The following is an 18,815-nucleotide window of genomic DNA, read 5'->3' as shown; positions in this document are numbered from 1 at the left end:
GCCAGGGCGGGGCGACCTGGGGTGGGGCGGGGTCGGGCGGCTCGGGGCGTGGCGAATGCTGGAAGCCGCCCTTTCTTCTGCTGCACCGCCAAATCCTTGAAGCCCCCTGTTGCATCTAAACCAGAAACGTCAAGTGACGAGGACTCATCACAGGTGACTTCTCAGGAATCCAAGAGAGCAAAAGGAGAAAATTCAAAGGCGTGTGCCCCGCCCCAATACGCACGCCCAGCGATAATTCTTGTGCTGCCATTGGCTCTGGCCGTGGGTGTTCCCGGAACCTTTGCTACGCGGAACCTTGTGCTCTGGGCTCCAGGTTGCTGCAGGGGAACCTTTACCTTGCAGTTTCCTTTCGGCCCTCTTCCGGAGCATGTGGCGCGGTTCCTGGAGTTGGTGACAGCAATGGCTCCGCCGGTTTGGCGTCGACGGACCCTGGAGAGGTGTCTGAAAGAGATCAGTAAAGCCACCAAGCAACCGGAGCGTTTCCTCACGTGAGTACGCCGATCCCGGGCTCAGAGGGCAGCACAGATAATTATCTGTAGTCCTGGGTTGCAAGTGCCCAGCAAATTCTGGAGGGGGAGAAAGGAGTGTGGATCACAGTTCTCCGGATTTCAGACTTAGGCTCCCGTGATCTGTCACATTTTTTTAAAAGTTGAAAGCTGTGCAGAGCAGATCCCTCAGTTGTGTGCTTTCGAAATCAAACTAAGCTCAGCTGTTAATGCTGGGAGGCCTCCCTTAGGCTTTTGCTTTCCCAGTCTCCAAACACACGGTGTTAGTTGCTCTTTCCAAACTTGTGCCCTAAAGCGTCCACTGCCCACTGTCATCAAACTGTATTGAAAGTAGAAACTTGTTGCTGATCTGTGCGCCCCTCGGACTGAGCTTACTGAGAATTGGGACTGTGATCTATTTTCCCATGTCACGCATTTTGTACGTATTTTATTGAAAATTTTCTATAAAGGATCTATAGAGTTGTGTCACGGGTTTGTATTTTCAAACCTTGACCACTTCTTTGCGCTTTGTGCTGAGGGCGTCTACGGACAGCTACATGCTCTCAGCATCTCAAATTTACCGTGTCCAAAACAGAACTTTAGAAGAAAAAACAAAATACAGTGCGCTCCCCCGAACTCATTTTCACATGTCTCACTGGCAAGGCCTTTCCTGTTTCAGTTAAGTGGCATTTCTGTCCTTCCACTTCCTCAGACAGAACCACTCTACTTCCTTGATTTTTTTTTCAATCTCTGTTGTACATCTTTCAGTTTTGCCTCCAAATTATATTTGGAATCTGACTCTTACTTACCATGTTTACTGCTCTGACTTCAGCATAAATTTCCATCCTCCTTTGCCTGGAAAGCTGCATCACCTCCTAGTCCCTCAGCCTTCATTCTTTCCTTCTGCAAATTATCTTTTGTAAATGTAAATCATTTCATTCTGCTTAAAACCTTCTGGTGTGTTCTTATTACACTTAAAATGGCAAACTCTTACCTTTGAGCACTGCATAATTTGGCTCCTCCTAGCCTTTCCAACCTCACCGCCTGTCTCCTTCACTGCACTGCAGCCATGCTGGTCTTTCTGTTCCTGAAGATATCTAAGCTCATTTCCATCTTAGGGAGTTTGCTCTTATTCTTTCTTTTGCCCCAAACACATTTTCAGGTCTTTGTAACAGAGAATCTCCGTGTCCGTAGTTCTCATCTCAGACATCCCATCCACAGAGCGGATTTTTTGAACCACTCTAGCCAAAGCAAATGTTGACTATAGATGGGTTGAATGAATGGAACGGTATATAATGTAGCAGAGTTGAAAATGTAAGGCTGACTCACTAGTATTTCTCTGGGAAATAGATCTGTAATGGTTGTTTTGTTTTGTTTTTGAGGTGGAGTTTCCTATCTTGCCCAGGCTGGTCTTGTACTTGGCTCCTGTGATCCTTCTGCCTCAGCTTCCCAAATGGGGCACGCCACCACATCTGGCTTCTATAATTGTTTTCTTGCCTAAAATCTGTAGAGCAGATTCAGATTAGTCGACAGTTTTCATATGAGATCAGTATGGCTCAGCAACAAGACATTGTTGGGAACCAGAATCTATCCTAAAATTTTCTTTTGCACAAGAGTTGGCTATTTTTCTTTTAAATCAGATTGCTATGGAATTATCTGTAATTTTATATCATTTAATCCCCTTCAATAGGATTCAAGATGGATTAGCATCAAACTTCACTTCTTTAACAAAAGTTCTTTATGACTTTAATAAAATAGTGGAGAATGGTAGCACCCCTGGAAGTCGTTTACAAAAACTTGTGATAAACAATTTTGATGATGAGCAGATTTGGCAACAACTGGAACTGCAAAATGAACCAGTTCTACAGTACTTCCAGGATGCAGTTAGTGCAACAATTAAAGATGAAGGCATCAGTCTTCTCCCAGAGAATGAAGAAGTGGAAAATGAAGAGGATGGTTCAGAGATGGAAGCTGAAGGCCAGGAGGACCTGGAACAAGACTTGGAAGAAGAGGAAATGTCAGATGTGGGTTGTGGTGGTCCTGAAGGGGAAGAGAGAGCTAGAAACTCGAGCAAAGTTGACCTGCGGGAAAGCCCAGTTTTCAGTGATGAAGATTCTGATCTTGACTTTGATATCGGCAAATTGGAACAACAGAGCAAGGTTCAAAACACACTGCCTAGGAAACCGAGAGAAAAGTCCATAGTAGATGATAAATTCTTCAAACTCTCTGAAATGGAGACCTTCTTAGAGACCATGGAAAAAGAGGAACAGAAAGAGGAAGACAAAGATGAGGAGGAGGAAGAAAATATTGACTTTTTTGAAGATATTGATTCTGATGAAGGTGGAGGACTGTTTGAAAATCAAAAACTTAAGGTAAAGTTTTGGGAGAGAAACAGAGAGAAAAGTATAACCATTTGTTAAGGGATCAGAATTTTCTCCAAACACTGAAAATAACTGTGAGAGGCCTTAGTACATCATTTAGACTGGGTTGTTTTAGAAATAATTGTAGTTATGGTCTGGGGATTTAGCTCAGTGTCAGAAGCACAAGGTCCTGAGTTCAATCCCTGAAAAAAAAAGAAAAGAAAAAGAAAGAAATAATTTTAGTTAGAACATTTAGAGATAATAGAATATTGTGCTCTTATTTAATTGGTTATAAATGGATCCAAGCTTCATTTAGTTTAGTTTATGTCTCAGTTGTTTTTATGGTTTCATGGTAGTGTTACTAGTTGCTAGTTTCCCTAATAACTATATTTAACTTGTGCTATTAAAGTTAGAAAACGTGTGTGTGTGTGTGTGTGTGTGTGTGTGTGTGTATACATAAGTTTTTATATATTTTTCTACATTTAATTAAATGTTTCTTGCATCTTTTTATTTAAGTCAGTTAAAAGTTCCAGAAATCTGAAATACAAAGATTTCTTTGATCCAGTTGAGAGTGATGAAGACATATCAAATGTTCATGATGGTGAGATGGGTTCAGACAAAGAAGAAGAAGAAAATGTTGAAGAAGAAGCAGATGAAGAATGCATTTCTGAAACGTGAGTGTTTTGTTTTTGTTTCTTGGTATTGGGGACTGAACTCAGGACTTGTGCTTGCAAGGCAGGTGGTGGCACTGCTGAGCTAAATTCCCAGCTATGAGTGTTTTGAATCTACATTATGAATTGGAATTGCCCAATCCTGCAGTTTTATTCATAATTATCAAATATGCTTGCCTTAGACAGTCAAATAGTACATTCTCTAATGTGAGATAGTTTTAAGGTAGCCAAAAGCAAGTCTCTGATTTTAAGGGACATTAAAGATCATCTAATAGAGAAAAATACCACTGGCAGTGGCAGCCAAGCCTTTGTTACAGGGAAGGCGCCGGGATTTCGGTTTTGTGCCAATACAGTTCTCTGTATTCTTGTGAATTCAGAAGTTTTTATTATAGATTCATGAAATAATATCTGTTGCATTGGACAATTTTGTTCTGTTTTTTTAATGTGGCATTTCACCTAAGTAATTCTTTCTACTCTTTGATAATGGCTTTGAAAATTCCAACTATTTGGTGGCTTTAAGTATAAGGCCTTTATTGAAGTTTTTTGTTTTTTGTTTTTTTTCCCTATTGAAAAGTGACGTTTCTCTTTTGATAAGCATTTTGGTGTCTTAGGGATGAAGATAATGACTTTGAAGAAAGTGAAGATGGTAAACAACATAAAGAAGGCTCAAAAAGAGTGACCTTTGCTTTGCCAGATGATGAGGAAAATACAGATACAGATGTATTAAATGTAAAGGAAGATTCTGATGAAATTAAGTCCTCTTTTGAAAAAAGACAAGAAAAGGTAATTACTGGGAATTCAAGAACTTTTTATATGCTTAATAGGACTGTGGAGCTCACAGACTATTTTTTTTTCATTGAGTTTATTGGTACATTTTAGGTATACAGTACATTTACATTCATCATTGGGATCTTGTACCTTTACATGACAGATCTTGGTTCTCATTTTTTCCCCATACCCCTGCCTTCCCTTCACCCCCTCCACACTCCCCTATTTACAAAGACTTTGTTTCCATTTTTTCCTTTTCTCATATTTTTTCTTTTCCTTTATTTCCTTTTCCCTTCACCATTAACAGACTAACTATTCTACCTTAATTTTCCCGTTGGAAATCATAGCTGGTCTTTAAACACAAAAATTTTGTAGCTACACTCATCGCCCCCCCGTACTGGGCAATGAACTCTGGTCCTTGCACTTGGGAGGCAGGCGGCAGAGCCACTGAGCTAAATCCCCAGCCTGAGAAATTAAGAGTGAATACGTTTTTTGGTTGTTTTTTTTTTTTTTTTGTAGCTACACTCTTTAGCGTGCTACATTTAGATGGCATGCCAGAAGCATATGATTTCCTAGTCCGTACCTTTCATTTGGGAATCAGGTATAAAAGCTCGACTTGGGGGCCGGGGATTTAGCTCAGCGGTTCGGTGGCCTGCCTTACAAGCACAAGGACCCAAGTTCAATCCCCGGTATCAAAAAAAAAAAGCTTTGCTTCTTTGTTGCTGGACCTTCAGACCTAGGACACGTCTGTCCTGCTTCGCCATCCTGTGAATCTCCCCTTACACCTGTTTCAGATGCCCTGAAAATTTTTGGCCTTCTCTTTAGGGTACTCCACAGTAATTTTTGTGGTTGTCATATAGCTTGAATTTTAATGAAAGCCAAAAAATAAAACCCAGCCACATGTGGTAATTCACTGTTGCAATCTCAGCACTTAGGAGGCTGAGGAAGGAGTAATGCATTTAGTTTGAGGTCAGCATGGGCAGTAAATTCAAGGCCAGCCTGAACTACAGAGTGAGACCCTGTCTGAAAATGAGAGAAACAAACGTCTTCCAAAGTTGGTAACATATTGTTATGGCATGATATCAGGCCAGTGAAGTGTCATTTAGTTTATTATTTGTATTTTTTATTTTTTTGTGGTACTCGGGGTTGTACCCAGCATCTACTCACTGAACTACACCCTCAAGCCCTTTTTTCATTTTGAGATAGGTTCTTGCTAAGTTGTCCAGGCTTTGCTTGAATTTGTGATCTTCCTGCTTTATCCTCCCAGAGTGTTAAGATTGTAAGTGTGTGCCACCATGCCCAACAGATGTAATCTGATTTTAATAGATATAGTTTGGCTTTGATCATTTGGCACTATCATTTATCCTCCTAAAAATTATACTGCAGTTACAATGAGAATAGGTAGATAATGGATGATAGCAAGATAGCAAAAGAATTATGAAAAAGTTTAGAATCTGAATTAAACCCATGGTTGTCACATTGTCCCCAAAAGAGAAAGGCTAAAGTGCCATAAAACAAAGTAAATTTGTAATGTATTAGTGTCCCAATGTTCCACCCCACTCTTACCACCTCCCCACACCAAAAGAAAGGTTTGCTTTTGCTGTGAAATATTAGCAAGCCTTTGAGCAATAGAAAAGGTGTAGTGCATGTAATTGCTGCACTCCAAGAGGCTGAGGCAGGTGGATCATAAATCCAAGCCCATCTTGGACAACTTACTGAGACCCTATTTCAAAGTAAAAGAGCTGGGGATGTAGCCTGGTGTGAAGGCCCTGGGTTCAATCCCCAGGTCCACAGAACAGAACCTGGCAAAGGTATCACTAAAGTAGACACCCACACACGTATGCATATAGACAGTCTCATGAATACAGCGGGGCCTCGGTTCATGAACTTAATTCTTTCCTTGATTCTTTTTGCAAACCAAATTGGACAAGAACCAAATCAGATTTCCCCACAAGGTCAGCATTGAAGCTAACCATTGAATCTGATTCAATTTTCCTGCAGTTCGGTTTGTGATCACAATCATGGAAAGAATTTAGTTCATGAACCGAGCTGCCACTGTAATCCGAAATAGTGCAATGAGGAAATAATGCCACATAATCTTATTGACCTCATTGTTTACCTTCATTCAGTGTCTAACTTTAGAATGTTCTAATAATTAAAATTGACAATGACTTGTGAACAGATAGATCATTTGACTAGGAAGATCCCCGAAAAATATACCTCAATGCTTCTGGGGGAGGTTAGTACCTCATAAACATGGCTTTTCAGGTGAGTGGGGAAAAGACGGTCTGCAGCCCACCCTGGCTCAGGCAGAAGGAATAGGTTATCAGTATAATAAAATGGTGGCAAGAACAAAATGATTGCATTGAGGTATAGCACACTTCTTGCTCTCCCACTTTTTAAAATACTTTTTATTTTTACACAAGTAAAATTTCCTATATAAATGTATGATAACTCTTTTGTTTCTTCCTTAGATGAATGAAAAAATTGCGTCCTTAGAGAAAGAGTTGTTGGAAAAGAAGCCTTGGCAGCTTCAGGGGGAAGTGACGGCACAGAAGCGACCTGAGAACAGTCTGTTGGAGGAGACCCTGCACTTCGACCATGCCGTGCGGATGGGTATGGGGTCTGCTGGGCTTCTGCAAAATCTTTTTCTTTGCTTTTTGGTGGTTCCATTTCATAGATTTTGGGTGATATTTCTTCCCCTATTTTAAAAACTTTAAAACACGCAGAAAAATTGGGAAAATAGTACAGTGAACGTCTGTAGGTCATTAAACCAGATTTACCAGTTGTTCACATTTTCACATGGTTGCCTTCTCTGTCCTGCATATGTGTGCTTGTGTGTGTGCCTGGTTTTCCCCGTGGATCGTTTGTGAGTGTTAGCACTCAACTGTGAAATGCATTTGCACACATCTTCTGAGAACCATTAATAGTGGTAATAGCTTCAGGAAATGGACACACTAGCAAGTCCTACATATAGTCCATAATCAGACTTCTCACAGTGGTTTGAGTTATTGTTTTAGTTTTCATTGGTGCTGGGGATTGAACCCAGGGTCTTTGCACTGACCTATAACCCCAACCCTATTTGTTTATTTTACTTTTTATTTTGAGACAAGGTCTCTAAGTCGCTGAGTTGCCTAGGCTGGGAGGATCTCGTGATCCTCCTTCCTCAGCCTCCCACTGTATCAGGATCACAGGCATGGGCCACACACTGAGCTTCAGTCTTCTGTTTACAAGGCTTTTATTCTGTTGCAGTCTCCTGATTAAATTGTGAACTTCAGTCCAAAACCCTGATGATGTCATAAAATTCTTTTTTAAACCCATTAAGTCCAAATGAGTTTCCATTTTATTGAAATGAAAGAGAGAATGGAAAAGAGGGGAAAGAGTTTCCAGGTGTGTAGGATAGAAGTGCTAGGAGTTAACACTGTCTGTATTCCAGTTTTAGGATTCTCAGACTTGAGGGAATGTCAGAAAGCTTATTGACATACAAATAACTATCCCCCACCCCTGCTTTCTAGTTCAGATACTGTGTGGTTGGCCCAAGAATTTTCATTTCCAGTAAGTTTTGCGGTGCTACAAGTCCAAGGACCATACTGTATACCTTCCTAATTAATGCATGCTATGTTTTCTTCAGCACCTGTAATCACAGAGGAAACCACTTTCCAACTAGAAGACATCATCAAACAGAGGATAAGAGATCAGGTCAGCAAGAGTGAATTGCACTTAAATTTCACTGAAAGTTTTAGAAATATGAGAGTGTTTGGGAAGGGAGAAAAATGTTCTCTTTATTTCCACTGATTAGTGTTCCTCATTTAAAAGCCTTAGGGCTCAAGGACCTGGCACAGTGGAGTGTGCTTGTAGTCCCAGATGCTCTGAAGGTTGAGCAACAGGATTGCTAATTTAGAATCAAATTTAGGTGTATGGCATGCACAGTAAGGAATAGCTTTGAAATTTGTGTGTAATGTTTGCTTACATGTTTGTGCCTAAAATAGCAGCGTCTAGAGGGGAGGATACTAAATGCAGACTATCTTAAAATTTGCAGTGACATAAAATAAACACAAGACTTTTAGACAAGGCACAATGAAGAAATGTGGGATCAAAATTGGTGACCAGGAAAGGGACATTTAATACAAAAGCAGAAAAGGATATTTGAGTTAATGCCTTTATTGTTTGTTTATTTGTTTGTTTACTTTTTTCTCGGTACTGGGGATTGGATTGAACTCAGGACCTTGTGCTTGGGAGGCAGGCATGGCACCACTGAGTTGTATCTCTGGCCGCCCCCGTTGTTTTTTTTTTAAAGCATATCGTTTGAGACTTGAATAATTATATCTGAAATTGAAAATGACTTTCTTTTTGCTATGGGACCTACTTGGGTCTAGAGTAAATTACTGGCTTTGTTAACTCTTGTTCTGTCCACCCTTTCTGTTTCATTCAGGCTTGGGATGATGTAGTACGTAAAGAAAAACCTAAAGAGGATGCTTTTGAATATAAAAAGCGCTTAACATTAGACCATGAGAAGAGTAAATTGAGCCTTGCTGAAATTTACGAACAGGAATACATCAAACTCAACCAGGTAAGGAGGCCTGTAAGGCAAAGCTATTATTATGAAAAGAATCAAGAGAAGAGAAAGAGTAGACTTTTTGCGACTTAAAATCCTGAAACAAGTCCTGAGCTCTTTGGTCACTTCATGTAAGACAGAGCACACTAGACATGGGAGTCATAGTCTCAGTGAATGTGGGGGTGGGGAGCTTGCTGTGCAATTAGACATCTCGTGGTCACCTTAATCCTTGCACAGCCAGCTGTTAACTTCCCAGCATAGTGCTATAACTTTGAAGTAATTTCTCACTGATATTTTGAAGTTACTGATGTGTTTTGTGTGATTGAGTTCATCCTGATTTTTAGACATTAGAAGTAATCTCTAGTCAGAGATTAGAATCAGAAGATTAAGTATTGAATTATTGCTTCCCATTGGATTTCTTGGGAATGGGGTCAGTGTGTGCTTAGGAGTTAGATTGATTTTGATTCTGTAAAGCTGTGGAAGGTTGCTCTCATAGTTTAAATAATGCCACTTAGGCAGCAAGAGCAAATAGTGCCCTGGTGCCTGGTGTGACACGGAAGAACTGGAAATATTTGAATAAAAGTTTTTCCCAGCAGCTTTGTCACTCGGGGCAGTAGTTGAAGGATGATGTAGGTAGCATCAGGCGGTGATAATTGAACATCTGGCTCTTTTGAAGAGATTCAGAAAGGAAAAAGCATTTGGTAACCACGAGAGGTAATCCAACAGTTTATGCCAGTTCTGTAAGCATAGTCTGTCTTCTCTCTTAGAGGGCAACAACCAGCTGAGCTTTAGGGTATGGGCAGACTTAGAGTTCAAGTATGTTAACTAGCTAGACTGATTCTAGACTCATTCCATGTTTGAGTAGAGTTGGGGTGATGACCAGTACCTCCTGAAGGGTGGTGCCTATATGAGAGGTGGCAAGCAAGGTGATGGCAGACAGCAAACAACAAATGACTTCACAGTTGTATGTGTAAAATGGGTCAGAAAAATACTAGATATATGATTGCAGTTGTTTCTGCCTAGGATGAGGTGAAAGCATATATGTTCAGGGTGGTTTGAGGGGGTTTGTTCGTTTTTTGGGGTTTTTTTTTTTTTTTGGAGACAGACTTTGCTGTGTTGTCCAGGCTGGTCTTAAACTTTTGGATTGAAGTGATCCTCTTGCCTCAGCCTCCCATATAGCTGGCATTGTAGGCATATATTACCCATGCTGTGCAATAGGGTTTATTTAAAAGTGGGGTTAAAATAGTAAAAAACAGTAGCAGTATGTGCCTAGCCATGGCTGGACTGTGGGTGCTGATGGCAGACATCAGAAACAGATCTATGGATGTATCTGTTGTCATGGAGACAGAGAGCTAGTCCTTCCTGGTTGTTTTTATTTCTCCCCTGTGTCATTAAAAAACAAAATCAAGCAAGCAAAAATTATCTTAGCCTTTTAGAATAAGCATTTTGGGTCCAGGAGAAAAAGATATGAAATTTATCTTTAGTAAGAATTAAAACTGCTGCCAAATAAGAGGAGAAAAAGTGCCTGTATATTTGGATCATTGTGTGAAATCTACATGGACACTTTTCACCTCTCCCTTATTGACATGATATTAACCCTTTTAAAGTGACTAATTCAGGAGCATTTAATATACAGTGTCATGCAAGGACTGCCTCTGTGTCGTCCCGAGACATTTTATCACCTCAAATGCCTGTGCCAATTAAGCAGTTGCTCCCCATTCTTCCCTCACCCCAGCTCAAGTCAGCTACCACTGTGCACCCTAGCTCTGCACGTACCTGTTCTGGGTGTCTCACATGAATGGAATCATCTGGGATGGGGCTTTTCTCACATGGTGTAATGGTTTCGATCGTGGCATGTACCAGTGCTCCCTTTCATATAACTGGATAATACTATCTCCATATATGCCACAATTTGGGTATTCCCTCTTCCCTTGGTGGGCGTTTGTGCCGTGTGCACCTTTGGGTATTGTAAGTTGTATTCATGTATTTGAGTACCTGCTTTTAATTCTCTTGAGTAGAAATGCTAATGCTGTCTAATCTTTGAGGGACTGCCACACTCGCTGTCACTGCACCGCACCATTTTACTTTCCTACCCAACAGTGCAGAAGGTTCCAACTTCTCCACCTCCTCCCTGAGACACTTGTTATTTTTCCTTGGTATTGTTTCCTTGCTGTCTTTATGGGAGTGGCTTAGTTCAGACAGAAGTTTTCAGTTGTAAATTCTAAATGTCAGGTAATAGTTAACTATAGCTCTGAAACTCACAGCCCATGTCTTCCTTGTAGGTGCTGCCACCATCGCGGTGCTGACACCTTTTCTTCTTAAAATTAGATGCACTGTCGAACTTCCACTTCATCCCGAAACCGGTAAGCGTATGAAGAGTTGAGTGTGCGAATGGAGCACTGCGACCCTAATCAGAGCTTTTTCCGTGAGACTAGCTCATAGTTTGCTTTCAGGATTCAAACCCCCAGTAATTCCCTTTGAGTGACAGGGATGCTTGTGTCTGGTCCTTGGTGATTCTTGCAACCCCAGTTGCCCAGCCTGATCTCCAGTGAGCCCCTGGGTGACCCTCAATCTCGTTTTCATTGTGTGATGGGGTGGACACAAAGTGCCTGCCATGTGTTGTATTAGGTCCTTTACATACATTGATGCTGTTTTGCTTTTGGATCTTTGAGACACTGGGTTGCTTTGACTCAAGTTATCCTCTTGCCTCAGCCTCCCTAGTAGCTGGGACTACAGGGTGCATGGTGACACCTGGCTTATCATACATTCACTCTTTTTTGGAGCAGGGGCCATTAAACCCAGAGTCTTCACACAGAGCTCCATCCCCAGCCCTTTTTAAATTTTGAGACAGGGTCTTGCTAAGTCACTAAGTTGCCCAGACTGAGCTTGAACGAAATACTGAGAAAGATACAACTATTTCACTTGCAAATCACAGCTTAGGACATGGGGGAGTTCAAATAATTAGTACTGGGCCCATGCTCCTACCTGCTAAGCCTGGCTTTGCTTATCTGAAAAATGGAAATACTGTAGTTGTATCTGCTTCAGTGTTTTGTGCCTTAAGAGTTATTGAATGAAAGCCAGGGGTGGTGGCACACACCTGTAATCCCAGGATTCAGGAGGCTGAGGAAGGAAGATTACCATGAGTTGAAGATGATCTGGTCTACATAGTGAATTTAAGGCCAGCCTGAACTATGGAGTGAGACCCTGTCTCAGAAAAACCAAATAATTAAATACAGAACTGTTGTATGATTAACTTTTGTTGCTTTTTTTTTTTTTTTTTTTTGTTTTTTTTTAAGTGGGATTTACATGAGAGCACGTAGTTGCTGACAAGAAGCTTTCTTTTGATGGTACTGGGAATTGAACCCATGGCCTTTCCACAAGCTGTATCCCCAAGCCCTTTTTATTTTGGGATAGGGTCTCCCTAAATTCCCCAGGCTGTGCTCAGACTTGGGATCCTCCTACCTCAGCCTCCTAGAGTGTTAAGGTTCAGGTATACACCAGCATGCCTGGCTAAGAGCCATTTTTAGATTCCCAAAGTGCCTCGTATTGGCTGGCATAAAATAAGCAATGAAGAGATGGAAATCTCAACCCCTCTTGGCCAGCAGGTCTGACTGTGAAAGAGCCTCTCCGCTGCAAAGGACGTGAGCCTTCCCAGGCCTGCCTGGCTCCATGTGATGTGCTTCCTGCCCCTTTAGCTCCCTGGTTTGCTACCTCAGCCACATTGGTCTCCAGTTCCTTCAACAGGCTGAGGTCCTCCTCACCCCCAGCACTTTCGTAAAGTGCTCTTCCCTGCCCAGCGGGCTGCTCTTCCCTTTTACCGGCCACTTATGGAGAACAGTCAGTGCCTTGCCCTCATCTGTCACCTTCTGCTCCTCTCTTCCATCGCTCCAGTGCGCATTTCAGGGTTAACCGTTCTCCACTATCTTTGGGCCAGCTGGAAACGTGCCTGCTGTGCCACTGCTGTCTTCCTCACACCACCTCAGTTTTTGAGGAGTAAATGTGTTTCTTCTCGCCTCAACTGGAAAAGCACTATTTGGCTTTTTCCTTTTCAGAAATGTAAATTGCTGTTTAGATTCCCTTTGATATTCTTTTTACTTTTAGGTCAGTATTCACACACCAGCTCGCAGACGCCATTTACCAGCTGTCAGCCTCAGTTGTTGTTGTGTTATTTTTTTGGACTGTCTCTGTTAGCTGCAGATCTCTCTTCAAACTGCACAGTGGTGCACAATGTGCCTAGTAAATAACTGTCCAGTGGTCCAGTGGACGAAACGGTTTCTTTCACACTCTGACTTTTTCCTCTTACATAGGACCAGGGTGCGGTCATGTTTTGGGCTTTTGTTTTCTCTGCGAAGTTTCCCGAAGCAGATGTCTCCCAGTTAACTGGAATGCGTCCTGGACTGTGATCGGAAGGTGCATGGCTGAGGGAGTGAGTGGTGTCTCGGTCCCCTCCTTCCAGTGTCTCAGCCTTTCCCCATCTCTGGCAAGAGAGGGGTCCAAAGTCGCTCTCCCTTGGCCTCTGTCTCGGTGCCCCTCACAGGGCATCCCAGATACCAGTGTGAATGTGCACTGAATGATTGCCGTTGTCCTTTCGTTACTGCGAGTAGTGTGAAACCTGTTTTAGTTTCTGCGTTTCTTGTGTGGGTCTTTCAAAAAAATAGAAAAACAACAAATGGCTGTCTAATTGGTGTTGAATTCTTTTCTCCTTTTTACAATCGATAGGTTTATTTTGATAATGTTTGAGGCTGTCACCACTTCATATTTGCATTTATGAAGATGTTTCCAATAACAGGAAGATCAGAAAATTTATTGTGAAGTGGTCTCTATTTTTACTTATTCCCAAAGCATTTTCCTTTCATCTTCCTCCATATGTTTATTAAAGCTAGCTTTTGTTCCATAACCAAAAGCAAGATAATTTTTTTTTGGATACTGGGGATTAAACTTGGGTCCTTGTGCTTGTGAGGCAGGCAGCAGAACCACTGAGCTAAATCCCCGGCCCTAAAGACAAGATAATATTAACTATAATCAGTATACTTTATTAAATAGTACATTGGATTGTTTGAGAGTGTCCATGTACATGGCAGGGGGAAATAGTTTAATACAGGCCAAAGATCTGGTATTTGAATGTGGCAGAATTGTCATGCACAGTTGGAGAAATAAGTGGTTCAGCTCCATGAAGTATTTTATATGTTGCATGTTGGGACCACTTCTGACTTGCCTTTAAATGCATTGTCTCTTTTGTAGCCAGTGCCAGAGATTAAAGTGGTGTCCAATTTGCCAGCGATAACCATGGAAGAGGTGGCCCCCGTGAGTGTCAGTGATGCGGCCCTCCTGGCCCCTGAGGAAATCAAGGTAAGAAGCCAGTGTCTGATGCATGTTAGTCCACAAGAGCCGGGCCTCCATTTGTGTACTTTAATTTTCCTTGAGTGTGTAGTGTTCATTCTGATGCATCTCAGCAGTCTCTTAGTACAGTCAGCCCTCCGTATCTGTGAGTTCCAACTGACCACAGATCAGCAGTATTCAGATTATACATTGAACATGCACAGGCTTTTTCCTGTCGTTATTTATGCCCTAAACAGTGCAGTATAACAATTGTTTGCCTACCATTTACATTGTGTTAGATGGTACAAATCATCTAGAGGTGCTTTAAAATTGATGGGAGAATGTTTGTAGGTGGTGTGCAAATACACCCTTAATTCAGGAACTTGAGCATGTGACAAGTTTGGTGGCCGAGGGAGTCCTAGAATCAGTCCCCTGTGAATGCCAACAGACAGCTAAATAATCAAACTAACGATGTTATAAAACTTTAAAACCAGTCTCCTAGCTGGACATTGTGGCATACACCTAGCATGCTAGCACTCTGGAAGGCTGAGGCAGGAAGATCATAAATTCAAGCCCATCTGGACATCTTAGCAATTTAGTGAGACCCTGCCTCAAAATAAAAATAGTCTCCTATATGCAAGCATTATTATAAGTTGTAGCTACAAATATTATAACAGTTTTTCAAGTTTCCAGTTACTGTTTTAATCCAGTGTGAATACCCGCAGTATTGTTTTAAAAAATAGTTGTATTATCAAATACTAAATCAGCCACCCCTGCTGTCACAGCCTGTGCCACTTCTGCTGATGACAGACCTGGCAGGATGGGCTGGCAGCTGAGAAAGGGAGAAATTGGTCCTTTCCCTTCCCTTGCTCTCTGGGAGCCCCTGATCTCAGCCAGGGCTGTCATTAGCAATGTGGAGCTGAGCAGGCCTCCGAGACATCCCTGGAACCCAGGCCAGTTGTTATAGTGGGCTTCTGTCTAAGGAACTGTGTGCAGAGAGCCTAGCTGTCCGTGCTGCTTTCACATTAGTCTGTGTCCGAACTGTCCCTGTGAGTCTCCTCTTCCCTTCCACACACCAGAACTCGGACACATGGCCTATTGGCTGCCTTTCCTGAAACTTCCTCTTTCCAATTCCCAAGTTTCTGTTGGGTTAGATTAACTGGCATGTTGGTGCTTCACTTTTTTTTTAATAGGAGAAAAATAAAGCTGGAGATCTAAAAACAGCTGCTGAGAAAACAGCTACAGACAAGAAACGAGAACGGAGGAAAAAGAAATATCAGAAGCGTTTGAAAATAAAGGAGAAGGAGAAGCGGAGAAAGTCACTTGAAAAGAGCAACTCACATCAGTCAGGGAAGCACAGCAAAGCAGTAGCTTCAGAGAAGCTGAAACAGATGACCAAAACTGGCAAAGCCTCCTTGTTAAAGGTAAGGTGGGGAGAGGTGGCCAGCACAAGCAGTGCCCTTGACAGGAGTGCCCAGGCGCAAAGCACAGCCATCTGAGGGATGGAGCTGCACACAGCTGGCTGGCGGCGAGAGGGGCCTCGGGCCCTGAGGTCTTCACAGTGACCCAGGCCTGGTCCCTGCTTCTCTTCCTCTCCCTTGGATGGCAGGAATGTAGGGGATACCTCCATGCTAACTGCTGCAGAGTTTTGTAATTCTGGTCTTTTTTCAAGTTTGTACTGTTATAAGTGCAAAACAGACATGTATCCTGTTATACTTTTTTCCACATGTAAGTGTATTTTGTAACGTTGAGCATGTATTGTTTTTAACTGCAGGATGAAGGAAAGGACAAGGCTCTGAAGTCCTCTCAAGCATTCTTTTCTAAGTTACAAGATCAAGTGAAAATGCAAATCAGTGATGCAAAAAAAACAGAAAAGAAAAAGAAAAAAAAGGATATTTCTGTCCATAAATTAAAGCTGTAATATATTTTGAATATCATGTATATATTGTGTAAGCTACTTGTGACTGTTGTTCTATAATAAAATTGTTGAGAACTGTCTTGGCATCAGTGGCGGGTATGCAAGCCTTCCACAGCGTGGTGACAGGCGCTAGGCAGTGTTTGGAAGTGGTGTCTGTGTGTGTGATGGGACCTTGCTCCTGAGACCCTCCCTTCCTGGCCTGTAGGCTGAGAGAAGGCAGGCTGTGAGGCAGCTGCCTTCCTCACCTCACCAGCTGTTACAAAGAAGCCCCTTCTGGGGTCTCGATCTTCATCTTCCACAGCCCTATCATTTTGTCAGGCAGAATTTCATGTATGTGCCTTCTGTCTTTCCCTTTGGAAAATGGTCTCAGAGTGTAGGCTCTAGAGTGCTGTGCATAGCAGATGTAGGGGGCCTGGTGTGGCTACAGGTGAACCGGAGGCTCAGTACAGCTTGGAAGTTAGATCAGCAGTGTGCAGTGACCCATCTGTGACCAACTGGGAAAAGTGCCTTTGTTTTATAAAGTGTCTCATGATGTGGAAACACATTGATGGACACACAGTAAGCCTTTCCAGATGGGTAGAGGATGAGAACACGATTCAGCCAAAGCACCTGGGAAAGCCCTTCTTGAGTTTTCATCTGCAGAGGCCAGTCACGGTGGTGAAGATCAAGTGGAGATTTGTTTATTAATGCAGAAATGGCAACAGCAGGACAGAAAAGGTTATATCAGGCTAGGTTAAATAGTCATCTCAATCCATTCTTATTGCTGTAACAATACCTGAGACAAGGTCAGACAAAGTCAACGGAATTTCTTGCAGTTGTAGAAGCTGGGAAAACCCAAGATGGAGGCACCAGTAAGTTGGGATCTGAGGAGGTTGATTGCATTTCAGAGGGGTGTCTTGTACACCCTCACAGCAGGAGGACGGAAGGACACCTTGGGCGTTTGGTAAAGGCTCTAATCCTATACAAAGGACTCTGCTCTCTGACTTAATTACAGTCTAAGGCCTCACCTCTTACACTATAACTGGCCATAGAGGTTCAGGACATGAATTTTGGGGGACACACTCAGTGGTGGTGAACCTTTTAGAGACAAGTGCAACCCCAAACCCACTTATCATAAGGTGCCAACACTGCAGTTAACCCCGAATAGGTGTACTGAGGTTTTAATACATTAACATTTTTTGTTTTAAAAACTGACAAGCATGCCATAGGTTTGCCACCACTGACCCAGACCAGGTCGCCAGCCAGTGCGTAGCTGTAACTTCCAAGTTTTATTCAAAGTAGAGTTCACTACTGAGCCTTTGTCTTCAAGTGAATATCTTAAGGAACCTTCCTGTAGACTTAGGAAGTCATTTTTCAGTGGTGCTTTGAGTATACATAGCCTTAGGAGTTTCTCTTTTTGTGTTTCTTTTAAAATTCAAACTGCCAATCTTCAATCTGCTGCCTTCTCTTTCCCTTGATTATTTCATAAAAAGTTGTCAGGGTCAGGATGTCTTACCTGTCTGACCAAGGGTAGTTTGATCTTTGCAAAGTTGAAATTACTTTTATCTCCTCTTTTTAAGTATTTTCACATCTAGGAGAGATGTATCCATCCATTCACTTTAAGTATAATATTTGATACATTCTAAAGATCATATTCTACATTATTGCTTTTAGCCGGGCACTTTTGTCAGTACCAGGGGTAAACTGAATAAAACAGATTCCTACTCTTACGAAGAATGCATTGTAGGGAAATATTTATGCACATCTTGTATATAAATTAGAAACACAATAAAACATAAGAACCTTTGACCTAAAAACACTTCAACAAACCCCAGAGAGAGTTACAGAAGTATCCGTGGTTACCTTGAAGCGGGTATTTGTTTTGTATTTATACAGAATTGACCACATATGCATGTATCCTCAGTACCTAACTTTGCTAATAATTGAATTTTATGCAAATCGAGGGCTGTATGTTCTTACAAGACTTGCTTTCTCACTTGATTTGCCTCACATTTACTCACAGTACAGTCAGCCCTCAGTATCTTGGTTCCACACCCATGCATTCAACTGAACATAGATCAGAATTATTTGTAAAAACATTGTCTGTACTGAACATACGCAGACTTTTCTTTCTTGTCAATTTCTAAACAATACAGTATAACTTTTATATGACATTTACATTTTCTGGTATGGGTCATCTAGAATCATTTAATTATACAAGCATATGTGTGCACTTGAGAACATAATGTTAGTGAAATAAATCAGACACACAAGCTTAAATTGTCACACGGTTTCTCTTATATGAGCTCAAATTATAAGAGCAAAACAAAGGAAGTAGGGAGATCCTTCTCAAGTGGGAAGGGGATGAAGAGATGGAGTGGTTAGAGCTACATCTTTGTATTCATTTTAAAATATGCATTTTTTGGTATCAGGGATTGATGTATTCATTTTTAGTCGTTTTAAAAACACAATATCCATCCTTATCACAGTCTATGTAGAGTTCATATAGTGATTCCAATAAAATGTAAGACTCTATCTCGTAACTGTTACATTCACAGTCCCATCTTTTTTGCTGTGGTCGCCATGTTTCACCTACCCAGCCGCGGAGGTCTGCAGGGGTGCACAAGGCGGCGGCCTCCTCCGGGTGTGAAAGGAGAGAGGCGCTGGGTCTCGCTCTAGGACGCCCCGTCACACATCCGCTAAGAGGAAAGGAAGGGGAGGGGAGGGGAGAGGGAGAGGGGAGGGAGGGGAGGGAAGGGA

At 42.0% G+C, this 18,815-nt stretch overlaps 2 protein-coding genes across 2 annotated transcripts in view; one reads left to right on the top strand and one right to left on the bottom strand.

Moving 5' to 3' along the window:
• The window catches only part of Mcee (methylmalonyl-CoA epimerase), a 35,045-nt gene that overhangs the window by 15,574 nt on the left and 656 nt on the right, over positions 1-18,815 (bottom strand). Inside the window, exon 3 of the mRNA XM_033760991.1 lies at positions 18,652-18,730. Within this exon, the coding sequence (XP_033616882.1) occupies positions 18,652-18,730 (79 nt within the window). The remainder of the gene's footprint in view (positions 1-18,651; positions 18,731-18,815) is intronic.
• Mphosph10 (M-phase phosphoprotein 10) lies at positions 62-16,125 on the top strand. Its single transcript, XM_033761055.1, has 11 exons — positions 62-488; positions 2,176-2,857; positions 3,362-3,519; positions 4,128-4,299; positions 6,759-6,900; positions 7,916-7,983; positions 8,717-8,915; positions 11,153-11,202; positions 14,081-14,188; positions 15,352-15,582; positions 15,933-16,125. The coding sequence occupies exons 1-11, from the start codon at positions 400-402 to the stop codon at positions 16,077-16,079; spliced, it is 2,046 nt and encodes a 681-aa protein (XP_033616946.1). The 5' UTR covers positions 62-399; the 3' UTR covers positions 16,080-16,125.

This window comes from Fukomys damarensis, unplaced genomic scaffold (assembly GCF_012274545.1).
Source record: "Fukomys damarensis isolate Sample0158 unplaced genomic scaffold, DMR_v1.0_HiC HiC_scaffold_7, whole genome shotgun sequence".
NCBI lineage: Eukaryota > Metazoa > Chordata > Mammalia > Rodentia > Bathyergidae > Fukomys > Fukomys damarensis.
This window is presented reverse-complemented; position numbering and strand designations above follow the sequence as displayed.

What these genes read in the sequence shown, in the direction of transcription:
- Mphosph10 (XM_033761055.1), top strand. Translation starts at nt 400, where the DNA reads ATGGCTCCGCCGGTTTGGCGTCGACGGACCCTGGAGAGGTGTCTGAAA. An exon ending in TTGAAAATCAAAAACTTAAG is followed by an intron (nt 2,858 to 3,361) that starts GTAAAGTTTTGG and finishes TTTTTATTTAAG; the next exon opens with TCAGTTAAAAGTTCCAGAAA. An exon ending in TCCACTTCATCCCGAAACCG is followed by an intron (nt 11,203 to 14,080) that starts GTAAGCGTATGA and finishes TCTCTTTTGTAG; the next exon opens with CCAGTGCCAGAGATTAAAGT.